The sequence below is a fragment of the Callospermophilus lateralis genome, chromosome 5 (assembly GCF_048772815.1).
Source record: "Callospermophilus lateralis isolate mCalLat2 chromosome 5, mCalLat2.hap1, whole genome shotgun sequence".
Lineage (NCBI taxonomy): Eukaryota > Metazoa > Chordata > Mammalia > Rodentia > Sciuridae > Callospermophilus > Callospermophilus lateralis.
Window position 1 is genome coordinate 37302425 of NC_135309.1, and position 17565 is coordinate 37319989.

General features: G+C 49.8%; 1 protein-coding gene across 5 annotated transcripts in view; it reads left to right on the plus strand.

Moving 5' to 3' along the window:
- Nucleotides 1-17565, plus strand: part of Jade2 (jade family PHD finger 2) — a 52173-nt gene that overhangs the window by 14268 nt on the left and 20340 nt on the right. For all 5 annotated transcript variants that reach the window (XM_076856491.2, XM_076856492.2, XM_076856490.2 and 2 more), the window contains exons 4-7: nt 9259-9416; nt 14304-14464; nt 15028-15239; nt 16715-16882. In XM_076856491.2, the coding sequence (XP_076712606.2) occupies nt 9259-9416; nt 14304-14464; nt 15028-15239; nt 16715-16882 (699 nt within the window). The remainder of the gene's footprint in view (nt 1-9258; nt 9417-14303; nt 14465-15027; nt 15240-16714; nt 16883-17565) is intronic.

A 17565-nucleotide genomic window follows, 5' to 3' on the forward strand; every position in this document is an offset into this window, starting at 1 on the left:
GTTTAGGAGGGGGAAAGTTCTGGGGTTTATGCAGGATGGGAGATTGGAATGTGCTTACGTGCAGCCAGGGGAGCCAAAGGCAGGTGGGGCCTTGGGAGGGTCCTGCCTCCTGGGGTTGTAGGAGATCTCCCCCCAAGTTTCAAGATCCACTGTGGCTCCCCAGTTGCTAAGGAAGAATTAGTAAAATAGTGGCCATCTCTGTGTGCCTTCTTGATTCAGGGAGGCATGCCCGTTTGGACTGGAGAACCTGCTTTTCTGAGAATCCTCTTAGTTACTGTTCTTAATAGCCCTGGTTGAAGTGGGGTGGGGGACCCCTGGGGCGGGCTCATTCCCTTGATTCCGGTATAAGCTCCAGCCAGTCTCCTCCCCTGCCCCGCCCTCTCCAGGCACTGGTGGGTGGAGGAGCTGCCTCCCTGTGGCAGGCCTGCCACCTACACCAGGATCAGGCATGGCTGGGAGGAAACAGGTGTTACTGAAGGCTGAGAATAAAGAACAATTTGCATGGGGCAGAAAATTCCCCTGCCTCTTGGGTTTTCCAGTCTAGAATCTTTGTATCTAAAAATAGAGTAGAACCATGATAAGGGCCCGGCTAGGGACTGGCTACACGTAGGCCCACGTCCCAGACCAGGAGCCTCTGTAGGTGGCACGGATTTCTGCTGGGATGTACCTCCCCCTTTCAAGCCCCAGGCTCCTGGAGGGCTGAGGAGTCCTCCTGGCCTTGAACTATGGCCAAGGACAAGCTTTCCCTCCCCACAGAAGGCTGGAGAGCAGCCTTTGAGGTTTTCCTTGTCTCTAAGTGAGAAGGTTGAGTTGTGCCCAGCATAAATTCTGCAAGACAGAGAAGGAACCATCAATGAAAGCTTCCAGATTATTTGGCTCATGAGAAGGCAGAGAGGAAAGCAGGACTTGGCTGCAGAGTATTTGCACTAAATCTGCTCACTGGGCTGCTTCTTTCTCTTAATGGACCACAAGGGGAAGGCCTCTATGGTCTGCCCAGCCTGCAGGGTGTTTTGGGAGCCCCAACTGCCCAATGCCTACGGGGCAGCTGTCAAGCTGGTCACACTGTGTGCTCACAGTTAGGCTTAAGTTCCTATTGGGAACACTTGCAGAGCCACAAGTGTGGTATAGAAACTGGTTGCAGAGCTGTGGAAGTCTCTTAAATCTGGACAATGGTGGGGGGATTTGAGGACTCCAGTCTTAGTATTGCACTAGCTGTGGGTACATAGTAAACTCAGCTGCTGGGAAGTGGCTGAGATTGGGTTTAGATGAGACAGGGTGGTCTGTGATGATATCAGAGGCTGCCCTTTCCATTGCTCCCACCACCACCACCAAGGGTACAGGTCCTCCTAACACCCAGCAAGGTGCCCCAGGACTGAAGAAAGTGCTGACCAGGAGTCAGGACCCTGGACAGGGCTGAGGCCTTGAGGCCCAGCTTCCCATCTGGCCCTTACCCAATGGGTGGCCTCTCCCTCAGCCGGAAGGAAAGGGGAATGCAGACCTTAGTAAGGATGCCTGAATGAAAGGACCCTGCTCTACCTGAGAAGTTGGGTTAGGATTATTGGTGGAAGCTCACAAAGTCTGAAGTCTGCCCCAGGACCCTCTTGTGCTTTGAAAAAAAAGGGTGTGTGTGTGCTGAACTAGAAGGTTCAGCCTGCAGCTTGCTCTGCTTTGCCTGTCTGTGGAATCCCGTCGTTAACAGAGATCTGGACCTTGGCGCTTGGCCCTTAAATCCTGAAGGAGGGAAAGGGATTGACCTGGCCTAGGGGCTGGTTTTATTGTGTAAATTCTGCTAAAACCTTGGGTTTCTGGCCACGCCTGTCTCACCAAATAAGGTAGTCATTGTTGGTGCCTAATCCTTTGTGGGATGCAGCATCTCAAGGAATTGCATATTATTCTTTTTTTGTTTTTACATTAATTCTCAATATATACAAAAGTCTTTTTTTTTTATTAGTTGCTCAAGACAATACAATGATTTTGACATATCATACATAAACACTAAAACCAGACCTCCTTCCACTTTTTGCCTAGGTAATTCTAATTTAAATAGTCTGGGGTGGGGCCCCAGGTACCCATGCTTTTGTTTAAAAAAAAACCCTGCTGTGAGCCACATTGAGCACTCCAATCTTAAACTTTCCCCTCATTTGCCTAAGACAGGAGTTCCTGGCTTCTTTCCAAGAAGCTTCTGGGGGCAGGGGCTGAAAGCCCCCCCTCCCCCTTTCTTTCCACAGGTGCTAGGGGGATTGACTGGTTTCTGCCCTGCCTGAGGCGAGCCAGGACTGTGAAGGACAGTTCTTGAAGAGACCTGGAGGCCAGCCCTGCGGTTTATGTCTTCCCCAGGCCTTGGGCGGAGAAGCAGGCAGAAGGGCAAGCCAGACAGTGGGGATTTCCCCTCCTGAGGTAGAAAACTGTGTGTTCAGGAAACCAGTGTCCCCAGAAAGTCATCTGGTGGGCAGAGACATGGAACTGGGAACTGCCGATGCTAAGATCAGCAAGCTCCGGAGTGCCTAAGAGACCTAGCTTAGTGCACAGCCCTGTGCCAGAGACAGAAAGCACAGCTCCTGTCCCTGGGGAGCTTGTCCTCTGGCTGCTGGCAGGATGCAGGTGCTGTACAGGAAAGTGTCCGTTAGAGGTGGTGCAGCTGGCTTTGCCAAAAGGCTCCTGCTTGGCCACTGGGGAACACTGTGACCCTTGTCAAGTGACTGTTGGTCTCTAGCCTGAGGATTGGTGTTTGTAGATCTAGGAGTCTAACAAACCTGTCCTGTCATGGAATTTCTGATGTGCTGATATGACTGTCTTTTCTGGGACCCATGGAGCCTGGGAGCAGGGGAGGTCCCAGAGGTGAGTGGGCCAGGGGTTGGAGGTATAAGGTGAAGTAAGGCTTGGGGTCCAACTGTCAGCTCTTTTGTAGGCTCTGGTGACAAATGAGTATGTCCCTGGAGGAGGGAACCAGTGGGATCTTTACCTGTTCCACAGTGGCCCTTCTCCAACGCCCAGCTCCTTGTCCTGAGGGACAGGGACTGGAAGAGAGGTGAAACAGCCTCTGCTACCACTAAAGGGGTGTCCCCGAGACCTATGTCCTCCAAAGATCCTATATAAGAACATCCCTCCAAAATATGTTGGTCTCATGGCTTGACTCATTCTTTTAAAGATAAGACTTACCCCAGGAGAGGGGTGAAGGTGGGGGTGGCCAGATTGTCTTGGGGCTCAGAAGCACAGGAATAAATAAGAAGCATTCTTAGAGGAACAGAGGTGTTACCCAGATGTTTGTATTAAAGCACGGATGGCCCTTGTTGTAGTGATATGCAGAATGTCCACAGACTTGAGATAGAAAACCAGAGAATTCCCCAAAAGCCCCTGTAGCTTTGAGTCACATTTTAGTCCACCAGCTGCTGCTCCTTTGTGACCCTGACCTTGGGGGATAGGCAGCTCTTTCTGCTGGGCCAAGCACTTGCTTTCTGAGTTTCAACTCTGGAGTGGGGGAGCAGAATCCACTTCTAGTGTAGTCGGGAACATTGTTTGCTCCCGCCAGCTGGAAAGGCCTCCTGGCCTCTGGGACTTGTCTTGCAAAAGAAATGTGCGTAATAAATTCTCTTTAAGAGCAGGAAGTGCTGTTATCCTCATGAAAATAAGAGAATGAGATGTTGAGTGGGGTGTTTTTTTCTTTTTTTTCTTTTTTCTTTTTTTTTTAAAATGCATCTGACTGACTTAGCCTAGTGGTAGCTTGAAACATGACTAGACAAAAGGTGGCTATTCCCAGAACCTTCCTCTGGTATTTCATACCTAATTTTAAGTGTAGGTTTACTCTTGGCTGAGATACCCTTTATCAGGTTCCAGCCCCGAAAAGATTATTTAAAGATAAATTCTCTGGCTGGCTTGCAGGCAGTAAGTACTGCTGTGGTTAAAAGACAGCGGCAACCTCAAACAAGTGGTTTAACCTCTCTTCAGTCTCAGGCTTCATGTCTGTAAAATGGGGGTGATGTGAATTAGTCTAGGTAACAGCCCAATACTTGACATGGCTTAACTATTAGCTATAATTTCTGGTAAGTTGGGCGCTCAGGAAACAACTGCGATTTCAAATGAGGTTGGCTATTTGAGGGAGACCCTTAAACATTTCTTAGGGGATGAAAGGTTGCCCCTCCTGATGTGGACAGGTCAAAGATAGGCAGTCACGGCCAAAGTCATTTCCATTGGCTTTGGACAGTAACTAGGCCTGGTTTCTGAGTTCTGTCTGGAAGATTCCTTCAGGGCCAATTTCCTACCTCCACCCTCAGAAACAGGAAATTGTAACCTTTAGCCATTGTTCAGGCTACTCCTGGGACTCATTTATTCCTTTACTCATTCCGTAAGCATTTCTGTTTTCTTTTTATGCTGTATTGAGGACTGAACCCAGGGGCACTCTTCCACTGAGCTACGACCCCAACCCTTTTTCTTTTTTATTTTGAGGCAGGGTCTCACTAAGTTGCCAAGGTTGTCCTCAAACTTGCCATCCTTCTGCCTTAGCCTCCTGAGTGGCTGAGATTACAGGCATGTGTCACTGTGCCCAACTCACAAGCAATTTGTGTGTGTGTGTGTGTGGTGCTGGAGATTGAACGCAGGGCCTTGTGCCTGCTAAGCAAGCACTTTATCAACTGAACTATATCCCCAGGCCTCACAAGCGCAGCACCACAAACGGGCACAGTAGAGGCAATAGAGACACGGGACACATGCAGTGTATTTTTCTGCTGCTTGGTTATCAAAGGAGATGGATATTAAACAAATAATTCCAAGATAATTTTATCTCATAATTGTGGTAAATGCTAGAGCTTTTCCTCAAATAATCCAACTTTCCTGCCAGGTGCAGTGGTGCTGCCCATAATCCCAGCAACTCAAGAGGCTGAGGCAGGAGGTTCGTGAGTTCAGAGTCAGCCTCAGCAACTTAGTGAAGCCCTAAGCAACTTAGCTAGACCCTGCCTCAAAATAAAAAATAAAAAGGGCTGGGGATGTGGGGATATGGTTAAGCGCCCCTGGGTTCAATACAATCCCTGTTACCAAAAAATCAAACTTTCTCTTAGTCCAAAGGACTCTGAAACAGTAATTCAGCCCATGAGGAAAGGAAGCAAAAAACTAAGGTTCCAGGATGAATTTTTCAAATAGCAGCCACAGAACCACCCATCATGTTCTAAAACTTCACCTGTGCCATCCGAGTGTCACTGCACATTGGAAGTTGCCTGTTGCCTGTTGTTTGCTTTAGGAGATCACAGACACCACTGAGCTCCACTGGGCTTTCTTTTTTTCTTTCTTTCTTTCTTTCTTTCTTTTTTTTTTTTTTTTTTTTTTTTTGTTTTGTTGTTGTTGTTTGTTTTCCTACTGGGACACTTGACCACATCCCCAGCCCTTTTTACTTTCTATTTGGCGATAGGGTCTTGGTAAGTTGCTTGGGGCCTTGATAAATGGCTGAGGCTGACCTCAAATTTGCAGTCCTCCTATCTCAGCCTCCCAAGCTGCTGGGATTACAGGCGTTCGCCACTGTGCCCAGCTGCACTGATCATTTTTATGTGACCTGCTTTCAGTTCTTGCTAGGGAAATAAGTGTAGAAAGGTAGATTTGTGGGGGTTGTGGTCTTCAGTCTCAGGAAAAGTAACCACAGAGCAGGGTCACGTGATGTGTTCCTGGGGCGACATCCCTACATCTGGACAGAGCAGGGTCTTTGGCCTCCTGTATGGCTGCATTGGCACCCCTGACACCCAAGTTGGTTATTAAATTAGAGTTTGTGCCCTTTAAACATCCTCCATACTGTTTGAAGAAGTTACAATTAGTATTTCCCAAGTAGCTCAGCAGAACTTGGTTGCTAGGCAGCAGACCTTTAAAGACAATTTGTTGATTTCTGCCAAAAGACAGAAAAGTAGTAAACATTCACGTTCTAAGAAAATTGCTTGTTTTCCAGCTTCCAACTTCCGTGCCACAGCACGAATTCCATTCATCAATATGTGCATCAGTGTCCATTGTATTCTTTACTCGGTTTACATAAATTATTCAGAGTTGTTATTCTTTTCCAAGCCTAACCCCTGGCATATCAAAATAATAAGATGTTTAGGTTAGAAACCGGCTACCATATTTGTGGTCAGGTAATGTACAGAGGCTACTACGGAAGGTAACAGAGTACCCAGCTGCCCAGCTATAGCCTGGGGCAGCACCCAAGGAAGAGGTGGCTGATCCATGGAATCATCTCCAGTTTTTCAACATTTGTTCGCACCTAGCATGTGCCAGGCCCCATGTGCACTGTGGTCTAGCCAGACTTCCATACTTTCATTTCTTTCTTTTTTTTTTTTTTTTTTTTGAAAGAGTGGGAGAGAGGGAGAGAGAGAGAGAATTTTTTAATATTTATTTTTTTTTAGTACTTGGCGGACACATCTTTGTTTGTATGTGGTGCTGAGGATCAAACCCGGGCCGCACGCATGCCAGGCAAGCGCACTACCACTTGAGCCACATCCCCAGCCCCACTTTCATTTCTTAGTAAGGAAGTCATGGCGGGAAACCAGAAGCTTCCAATACAGGTGCTGTGAGAATTCCAACAATATCCAGAACCCAGCCTCATATTGGGCAGGGCTTCCCAGAGTGAATATGTGCTGAACTGGAGACCTTCAAGATGAAGCATGCCAGGCCCACTTTAGTGAGGGAGAGGAGTGATTCAGAAGGAGACTTCCATGTAAAAAGCCCTTGGGAGATTGTAAGTGCTGGATGCCTTTGACCACTATAGACTTGCACTTCAGCCTGAGGGCTATGGGAAGATAATGGAGAGCCCCTGAAGGGCTTGGAACTTAGAAAGGACACCATCAGATTTGCATATTCCCCTTAGGGAATCCACCTGATTTGGCTGAAGGTTGATTCTAGGGTTTTGGACTATAGCTTGGGGGGTGGTGTGGCTGGAGGCCTTGGGGAAGGAAGTACAGCATGGCTCCAGAGTTGTGTTGGCCTGGCCTTTTGCCACTTTCAACAGGTAAACCTTGAGTAGGTTAACTCTCCAAGTTTCTCAAGTCCAAAATACCTACCTCTCAGATTTGGTCTAGGAACTACTACTGAGTCAAAATTACCAGTAGCCGCCTGTCACCTGGCACACAGCCATGTCTCTGCTTGATAGCTGACAGTCATAGAGCTGACCTCCTTGTGGAAACCCATTTAGTTTTTTTCCCATGAGTCCTGTCTGAAAGGGGCAGTAATGTCTAGTCACTTGAGTGCTATATTCCCAGGCTGAGGCAGGAGGATTGCAAGTTCAAATTCAGCCCCAGCGACTTGGCGAGGCCCTAATAAGCAATTTGACAAGACCCTATCTCAAAACAAAAAATATAAAAAGGGCTGAGAATGTGGCTCAGGGGTGGTTCAGTGCCCCAGGTTTCCATCCCTGGTACCAAAAACAAGAACTTAAAAATTTGGAACTTTGTTAGAACCAGGCTTGTCTCTCTGAATTTGAGTCACTTTGAGGTCAGCTCACTCTAGGTCCTATGTGGGGGGTGGAGGTGAGGGGGGGTTGGGGAAATAATTCAGCTCTAGCCCTCTGGGCCTCCAAGGGTCCCCAGAGGCCTCCCTGGAGTAAGCCTTCCATTCCTGAAGAGGTGCTGCTGAAAGGAGCCCCAAAAGCACTCAGCGCCTGAGTGTGTGCTCTTATATTAGCTGTCTTGCTGCTTGCTAATAAGATATGCAAATTATCAGGGCTGTGAGATCTTAGCCACATTCCATCTTCTGTTTAATTAGCATTTAATCGTAATCTGATTTTAATTTTTTCACACTGGCACCCTAATTAAATGTTAGGGTGTTAGTCTTAACAATTAAATTATATTGGCAAATAGAGTCTTCAGGAAACTTGACCTTTTTCAAGCCAGGGCCCTCTCTAGCTAGATGCAGATGTTAATTAGATTCTGCAAGATGCTGCTTCCAGACCCATCCGTGTACCCATTTAGTTTTTTCCTTGTGGTAATGGCTCTGGATTCCAGTGGGGCTCATATAGCTGGTGAGTGCACCCCCAGCAGGCAGAGGTTAGCACTGAATTGGTTTGTCAGGAGCCTGGAGCCTGGTGAAAGCCAAGTGAGCTGACTTTGCTCCAGGCATAATGATAGACATGGGTTTGGAGGTTGAATTTAGGACTGGAATAGTCCTTGAAGTGGTTTCTCTTGTCTCATTGATGTAAGTTCTTCTTTAACTTGTGATTCTCAAGTGATGATTACCAGGGAAGTTGGTACTTGAGCAAGTCATATGGTATCTAGAGGCACCACCATCTTCCACAGCAGTGCTTTGGGGGGTGGGGGGCACAGTGGGATTAGGCAATGGAGTCTGGAGGCATTGCCAGAGCCAGCTGGGAATGTGTTTGGAGATGGTTTTGGGTTGGAGGTGGAGGACAACAAATAGAATAATGGGGACAGCCAGTTTCCCTCTGAGTGAGCTGTAGATAGGTGCTCAAGAAATCCCAAAGCATTTTGAGGTAGCCTCATGGGCTGGCTGGCACTGAGGGAATGAGGACAGATTGAAGAGAGAAGACAACTGTCCTCTTCTACCCCATCACACACTAAGGGTGGTAGTATAGAACACCACTGAAGCGGGAGACAGTGTCCTTGTTCTTGTGGGACCTTGGAGGTCCTGACTCATAACATGGTTACTCTCCAGGCTGCCCCAAGTTCCATCCTCTCCCTGCACTATGGCCTTTTATTTTCTTGCAGTTGGGCTAGGGATGTGTCTAGAGATAGAGTACTTGACTTGCACACACAGATCTCCAGGACAGGGGTAGGGTGGGGTGAGTGGGTATTTTCCTGGGGTTGCTATTTAATGCTGTTTCATATCTCTCCTTGTGCCTGTGGGTGCAAATCTACAGCATAATTTTAAACTTCCAATGACAATTCTCTTTGTAGTTACCTATCGGTCAGTATCACATTCACAGATGCCTTTCTGCCCTCTGAGGGTTTTTTTCCTTTTGTTTGTGTTTATTTTTTGTTTTTGCCTTTCTCTGCAATTCTTTTTCTCCCCTTTTAGGAAGGAAAAAATCCCATTGGTCATTCAAATTCTGTCCTTTTTTAACAGGTTAGAACCGTGTGAATTCAGTGTTTTATGGAACATGTACTATGGGAAGGGCATATGCTGGTTCAGAGAAGGGGTTGTTCCTACTGCTTTGGTTTATTTCTAAGTGGACAGGCAGAAAGTCCGCTTCGGTTGCATTTATATGCCTCTTGCCACAGCCTAGGGTCCAGACCACCCCAAGGTGATCTGAAATCCCCTTCTCCTCTCCCCTGCCAGGTTTTCCGGACAGACTTGATCACAGCCATGAAGATTCCAGATTCATACCAGCTGAGCCCGGATGACTACTATATCCTGGCCGACCCGTGGCGACAGGAATGGGAGAAAGGTGTGCAGGTGCCCGCCGGGGCAGAGGCCATTCCAGAGCCGGTGGTGAGGTGAGACAGGCAGTGCCCAGGAGGAAAGGGAGGCTGCTCTCTCGAAAGGGACCTACCAGTCCTCAGGTTCCTTTCTAGTTTGTCTATTTCGTGTTCAGTTCTCTTATCTGATAAATCGTTGAAATATTCTAGAAATACTCTAGAAACACTTTTCAGGCTTTGGACCTTGGCTTGGGCTCAGCTCTGGAGCTAGAATGCTTGGATCTAAATTGTCACTCATGGGCTGGGGATGTGGCTCAAGCGGTAGTGGGCTCGCCTGGCATGCATGCGGCCCGGGTTCCATCCTCAGCACCACATACATACAAAGATGTTGTGTCTGCCGAAAACTGAAAGATAAATATTAAAAATTTTTAAAAAAACCAATTGTCACTCACATTCAGTGTGACCTTGAGTCAGAATCCGGATCTCTCTGGGCCTCCATTTCCTTGTCTTAGAAATGGGATGTCACTCTTAGAATGATGTCACTCTGGACTCGATTAGAAACATCTCTAGACTTTTTTTTTGGTAACAGGGGTTGAAGCCAGGACCTTGTGCATGCAAGGCAAGCACTCTACCAACTGAGCTATAATCTCATCCCATCCCCATCTCCCTTTTTATATTTTGAATAGGGTCTTTCTGAGTTGCTTAGAGCCTCAGTAATTTGTTGAGGTTAATTTTGAACTTTAATTCTCCTGCTTCAGCCTGCTGAGACTCTGGGATTACAGGCATGCGTCACTATACCTGGCTCCCGGCCTTATTTTTTATTTTGAGACAGGGTCTTGCTAAGTTGCCATGCTCTTAACTTCTTTCCCTTCTTTTCTTTTGCAGTACTGGGAATTGAACCCAGGGCCTTACATATGCTAGGCAAGCAAGTGCTTTACCACTGAGGTACATCCCTAGCCCTTTTTGTTGATTTACCTGTTTATTTGGAGACAAGGTTTTGCTAAATGGCTTAGGTTGGCCTTGAACTTGTGATCCCTCTTCCTTAGCTTCCCAAATCGCTGGGGTTACAGTTGGTATGCCTGGCTCTTATCTTCTTTTAAAAGGCCCTTTAAAGGAGTTCTTAGAGAGGGTCTGAGTCAGAGAGGAGTCTTAACTGGGCTTTGGAGCCTTCCAGTTTCATGGAGTAGTGAGACCCCTGGGTGCCCTTGCAGGATGTAGCCACATTGCCATAGGTTGTGCCTCCAACTAGAGCTCAGTCAGGTGCTTCTTTCTGCACCTTGAGGAACCCTCAAGGCAGGGGGGCCTGGTGTTTTGTCCTCCCCACCCACCAGCCTGCCTGAGCAGGGTAGCTCGGGTTATTGGCAGCCCCTTTCTGGCCTTGGCAGCCTTGGCTCTTGCTAGAGCTCATGTAGACCAAGCTTGGGGCAAAGATCACAGCGGTTCCCTCCCTTGACATTGGCACTATCGATTCCTGGCAACCACACTTGTGACTGGCTCATAGACATTGAGAACCTTAGTGCCAGCCTTGTGCTGGGCACAGGATCATAAGGGAAGCAGATTCAACCCTGTCGGGTGCTCTGTGGGGATTGGCTATTGAGGAGGGCCTTTCCTCGTCCAATAACTTCTGAGGGCTGAGTGCCACCAACCCTTGGCTGGGACTTTCTGAGAATAAGGGAAGGTCTGAACTTCTCTAATGGCCCCCTTGGGAGTATATGCTGCATCAGTGAATGAACTGGACAATAGAGATTATTCTCCACATCATTTTCTAGGGCCAGCAGCATGGCTGAAGCTCCTAGCCAGTTTTGTGCCCTCACCTAGGCAGACTGGAAAACTCTGGCTTGACCTCTTTGAGCCAGTTTCTTCCTCTGTGAAATGGGGATAACACCAGAACCTGCCTGATGATGTGGTGGTGAGAGTACACATGCCAAGTTGTCACCACATGTGCCAGGGCCCAGGGTACGGAGAAGGGGCAGGCCACTTTACTGGGCAGAAAAAAGCCAGTCCTGATCAGGCCTGCCCCAGCAGTCTGTCCTTTGTACTTGATGTTAATGTCAGGTGGTTCCGGAAACATCCACAGGCCTAGGTAATTAATTGCAGATGCTTCCACACCAGTAGCTTAGTTTCAGAGTGCCTGTAGGGTACTTTATCTGTTGACATCAAGAGGAGAGCACATGTTCGGGCTGCCTTGGCTTCGTAGCGTGCATTCCCAGCATATGCACAGCTGCACCAGGATGACAGGAGCCAGGCACTCCCGGCCTGTCCATGGTTTGGAAGGGATAAGACGGGTGTTCTCTTGGCCAGCTCTCCATGCCTGCATCTGTGTCTTCCCCAGCCCAGCCCAGCCCGTCCATCTCCCTGGCTGCCTCCTACTGCACAACCCTTGTCTGAAAATCTGCGTGGCGGCCATCATGGCAGAATTGCCAGAGCTGCTCTGAGCCTGATGATTTGCTGTACTGAGCCTGGGATGTTCATTTTCTCATTTAATGATCTTACTTGCCTTGTAAAGTACAGAGTACTGTCCCCATTTTATAGATGAGGAAGTTGGGAAATTCTGGGGACTTTCCTGTAGGGTTGCTGGGGCCTAGTGGGCTGGGCCAGGAAATCACAGGCCCCACGAGCAAGCCTTGGGTTATCTGTGTGGGGCCCAGAGCAAAAGCCTGGCTCAAACTGTTCTCCCCAGTTACTGTCCCAGCCCCTCTATCCCTCCCTCCCTGGCCTTTTGGGCCAATCTGCCCGCCTCACCCTCTAAATCTGAGCGAGGGCCTGTACCACCCCCTTAGTATAGCCAGAAAGCCCAGGGCCCAGCCAGCCTCTGGAGAATGTCTCTTAATGGGACAGAGACCCTTTTCTCTCCTATAGGTCTCTAACCAGTGGTCCTCCAGCTGACTTCCATGCCATGTCCAACGGTCAGGTCAGTCCATGCCTGGTAGGAGAAGATGGGAGTCCCAGGAAATGCATTTTTCTGGTATGAGTCCTTCAGCCCTGGCTCCCCAGAGAGAAGACACTGATCTTGTTCCCTAGAGGTCTGGCCAGGTAACAGCTGACAGGGCAAGCAGGGTTAGGTAGTGTTGTGCCAGCAGCTGGGCATTTGGATGAGAGTTGCCCCAAACCCTTGAGTAAGCATATGTTTAGGGCACAAACAAAGCCAGATCGTGACCGAATGACGGGCTGCGCTTAAAAGGAAGCATTAGTTCAAATGGCTGTTTCACCGGGAAAGTCAGCATTTTGTTGGACTCGGGTCTTGGTGTAGTTCTGATTGGAACCCCCAGGGTGGTGGTGGGGTGCCACCGACATCATTAAGGTGGTGCCAGCCCTTTCCCTTTCTCTTTGCCCCTCAGCTTTTTCTAGGCCTCCCTTCTGGCCTGGAGGCCTGTCTTCCTGCTTGGGCCTCTGCCTCCCTGTCCCCTGCCACCTTCCTGCCTCTCTTGCTAACACCTGGGGCATTTCCTGGAGCCCAGGCGCCCTCCCCACAGCTCAGCCATGTCTCTGCCATCTCAGGCCCTGCCCTCCTCTCCACAGTGTGCGCTGAGTCACAGCCCTTGGCAGCCCTGCCTCCGACCCCAGGAGGCCTCCCAGGCAAGTGAGGGGCCTCTCAGGCCTGGCCCTGCTGTCCAGATGGAGGCCAGGCTCCCAGGCAATAACCATGGCAACCAGTGGGGGGTGGGAAGAGCTGGTATTTTGGTGTTCTGTTCTTTTTTTTTTTTTTTGGTACTGGGGATTGAACCTGGGCCTCCTATGTGCTAGGTGAGTGCTCTATGACTAATCTACATCCCCAGCCCTTCTTAAAATTTTTATTTTACTTTGAGGCAACATCTTGCCAAGTTGCTCAGTGTAGCCTCGAACTTGTGATCCTCCTGCCTCAGCCTCCTGAGTAGCCACTGCACCTGGCTAAGCCCTGGCATTTTGAACTGGCATCAGGATCTGAGAGACAGCATAGGGCTAAGCTGAGAGGACATTGACCTCCTCACAAGGCAAAATTTCCCCCTTGACTATGTATGTGTGCCAGGCACTTTTCTAAGAACTTTATACACATTAATCCTTACAATCCTCTCACTAACTGAATATGGTAGGTACTAATGTCATTAGCCCATTTTGGGGATGAGAACATTCAGTGGGGGAGCTGTGATGTAATCTATACATGTAGCCATGGCCTTTCCAAGCTGCCTCAGAGACAGAGCTGTGTCCCCAAGGGAGAGATGAGCTGGGATGTGATCCTGGGACCATGGTGGGTGCAATTTTGTATGCAGGAGACGTTGCTTCCGTCCTGGGCAGTGTTGGTGGGGAGACAAGTAACCTAAGACATTTGCTGCTTATGTACCAGATCTGGGGAAGGACAGGTGTTGGGCATTGCTGTAGCTGGGGCTGTAGCACTGGAACCTGGCAGGGCCCCCTCACACCCCCGAGGAGAACTGGCCACAGTTCTACTCAAGACCAGGGCATTTTCTGGCTGTTGGTGAAGGAGGGACCAGGGCTTGTGAAAGTGGGTAGCTAATCCCTGGCCTCTCCCCACCTGGAGGAGTATGATAAAGGACCTGGAATCGAACTGGCTCTATCCTACTTGTTCCCAAGTGACTGGCACAGGGCATTGCTTAGGATGTCACTTGGGACACCTTCTACAGGCCCACGCTGATCAGGAGGCTTCAGTTTAGGCCCAGCCACCCTGGTTGGGGGATTGTGGAGATGGGCTCTGGCTGGTCATGGATGTTTATGAAGTGAGCTGGGGCTTCTCCATAGCCCTTTAGGTCTTATATTTCCTGTGTACCCGTAGCCATCCGAGTGTCGGCAGGGTGGGCAGATGGTGGAGGAAGAAATAGGAGGAGGGGATGCACAGGAGTGGTCCCTGCTGGGCATCAAAAGTCAGACCTCACACTTGGCCACCAGCTCCTCACTGACCAGCTCACTGGAGCCCCCGAGCCTGGCGGCTGAGGGTCCTTCCCTTCATGACAACCCCTCTTGATTTTCTAGGATCCTCCCACCGCTGGAAGGGCCCCCTGCACAGGGATCCCCAGACAACTCTGCACTTGGTGAGGGCTCCCAGCCTGATTGGCCAGAGGGCAGCCGCTATGACCTGGACGAGATTGACGCCTACTGGCTGGAGCTTATCAACTCCGAGCTCAAGGAGATGGGTAGGTGACCCTCTGAGCTAGGAATGGAATCAGGACAGGGAGCGAGGGTTTCCTTCCCAGTTGCAGCATCCTCACCTCTAGAAAGACAGTGGCTGAGACTGGGGAACAGTGACTTCTGCGTTACTGATAGGTATAATTATTTAGTATCTCTGTGCATCCTGAAGATTTTGCAGCCGTCAGGTGGCTGCAATAATAGCATGATTCACAGGGTTCTTGGGACTATTGCAGCAGACATGAATGTTGTAGGAGTAAGTAAACATACAAGCAGGGCCCACACATTGGGTATTAGCATCCTGGCTAAAGCCCACTGATGTGTCAAGGAAGGACCAGGTCTGCCCTGTTCAGCCACCTTCGGAAATGCCTGCTGCACACAGCACTCCATGCTTTCTACACATACATGTGTAGTCTCAGGCCAGCTGTCTACAATGAGAACACCACACAGGTCAGGAGCCTTTGTGATAGGATGATCCAGCCTGTTCCATCGTTAGAGGGTGGAGCTGAGTCCCAGGGCACATATGTCTGCCCAGAATTCCTGACACCACCCGCTACTGTTCTCCCCACAGAGAGGCCCAAGCTGGACGAGCTGACGTTAGAACGTGTGCTGGAGGAGCTGGAGACTTTGTGCCACCAGAATATGGCCCGGGCCATTGAGACGCAGGAGGGGCTGGGCATTGAGTATGATGAGGATGTGGTCTGTGACGTGTGCCGCTCCCCTGAGGGCGAAGATGGCAACGAGATGGTCTTCTGTGACAAGTGCAACGTCTGTGTGCACCAGGTGGGCAGCCCTCTCCTCCCTGACCTGGTGATGAATGTACCTGCTCCCTGGGTGGACCCCTGTCGGGGCTGGTCGTTCTGGCTGTAGGCGCTCAGGGATGCTGTGAGCCACCTCCCTTAGCAGGGAGGGAGGGAGACAATGCCATGGATGCCCTGAGCTTCTAGGGATACCAGGGCCCTTGACTCAGCCCCACAGCCAGACTTGAGCAAAGGCACATTGGGTTGCCTTTCTGTCTTCTCCCATCTACCTCAGACACCCCCGTGGATCATCCTACCCTACTGCACTCTCCCTTCACTTCTCATGTCCTGAACTTTAAAAGAAGTAGCAGCACAGTGTAGTGATTGAGAGCCAAGCATGGAGCCAGCCTGCCTGGTTTCAAAACATGGTTGTGTCCTTCACAAGCTGTGTGACCCTAGACAATGTTGCAGGAGTAAGTGAACACACAAGCAGGGTCTGGGCCTCTTTTTCCCTCAATTATCAATAAAAGTGAGTTATTGGTGCTGGGGATGTAACTCAGTGATACAGACAATGCCTAGCATGTCTGAGGCCCTGGGCTCTATCCCAGCCCTGAGAAGGAAAAAAAAAAAAAAAGACTTGTCAAACCTTTAAATTAGCCCTGGTGATGCATGACTGTAATCCCAGCAGCTGGTAGGGAGGGTGGCTGAGGCAGGAGGATCATAGGTTCGAAGCCAGTCTTGGCAATTTAGCAATTCTGTAAGCAAAATAAAAGTATGGGGGATGTGGCTCAGTGATTAAACGCTCTTGGGTACCAAAAGGGGGGGCGGGGCGTTTAAATTGTTTATTATGAGTTATTTGCTTAGTATAGTAGAGTAAGTACTGAGAGTACTTACTACAATTCCTGGTATTATAAACTAGATATAGTCTGGATAGTCCCCTCCCCACCCCCGATTGATCTTGGGCCCTCAGGCTCCAGGTCTTGGGTATCTCTGGGCCTTGTTTCTGAACAACTGACTGGTACTCAGTGGACCCACTCTGACCCTGACTTTGAGGCCATCTGTACCCACTGATGCTGAACTAGACCCTGGGGAGCTCAGGAGGGACTGCAGGTGGGGTGATCAGTGTGACCCTCATACATCCATGTCCCTTCCACCCAGCAGCTCTTAGGTCCAGTATCTCTATTAAGCTGTAGACATGACCAAGAGGAACCCTGTTCAGATTCCTAAGAAACAGATGAAAACTGTGGGCCTTGGTTGTAGGAAATAGATAACCAGTTTTTTATTCAACTTGTGAGGGGATCATGGACCCTCCCAAGTTCCTCCTGATTAGGAACTGCTAGCTAACGTGAGCCTCCTCCCAGCAGAGGGCAGGCCTGAGCCCTTTCCTGGAGGACTGTGAAATATGCAGGCAAAGAGCTTTCTAGGAGCCCTCGTATCATCAACCCTGAGGAGCTGACTGCTGTCCAGGCACAGACTGGCTAGTGCCTTTGACCCGTGACCACCCTGCTCTCTCCCCAGGCTTGCTATGGGATCCTGAAGGTGCCTACAGGCAGCTGGCTATGCCGGACGTGTGCCCTGGGAGTCCAGCCAAAGTGCCTGCTCTGCCCCAAGCGAGGAGGAGCCCTGAAGCCCACCCGAAGTGGGACCAAGTGGGTGCACGTCAGCTGCGCCCTGTGGATTCCTGAGGTGAGTGGGTGTGGGGGTGTGGCAGCTCAGGGATCAGCACCTGGGGAAGTGGGTTTGCATGGAACTGAGAACTTGGGGATGAACCCATGGGACAGCACAGGGGTCTTTAAGTGACAGGGTTGGGAAGAACTGAGGCAGCGGTCCATAGGGTTGGGCACAGTTCAGGTAGGCAAGTGGGATGGTGGACTGCTGGGGATTTCAGGAGGTAGATCTAAAGTCTGGGCAGAAGTCAGTTAGCTGTGTGTAGGGGACAGGCTGTGGTAGCTATCAAAATGTGGGTAGTGGTTCCAACCTCAGTCAGCCTACAAGTTTAAACCACAAATAATCCCACTGACCTGAAAGAAAACCAGGCATCAAGCCTAATGAAAAGTTGGACAGCAGCTCTGTCGCTCTGGCTGTGGTTGGGAAGGAGGGGTCTGCCTGTGGCTGAGGCCAGGTGGGAAGGCCACAGGCTACAGGCTGGGTCCACACGTCAGCAGAGGCCCCCAGTCTCCTAGAATACCATTCATTTTCTTTAAAATGTGAAATGCTGAAATTCACTAGAGTTTCAGCCCCAGCCCTACAGTGTGCTGTGCGGATTGAGACCCCATTCCTATGCTGCCTGTGTCCAGAAATGAGCCAGGTGACCCTGTCAGTATTTGGTCCTTCCCTTCCTGGGTTCATAGCCCAGGGGGCCCACATTG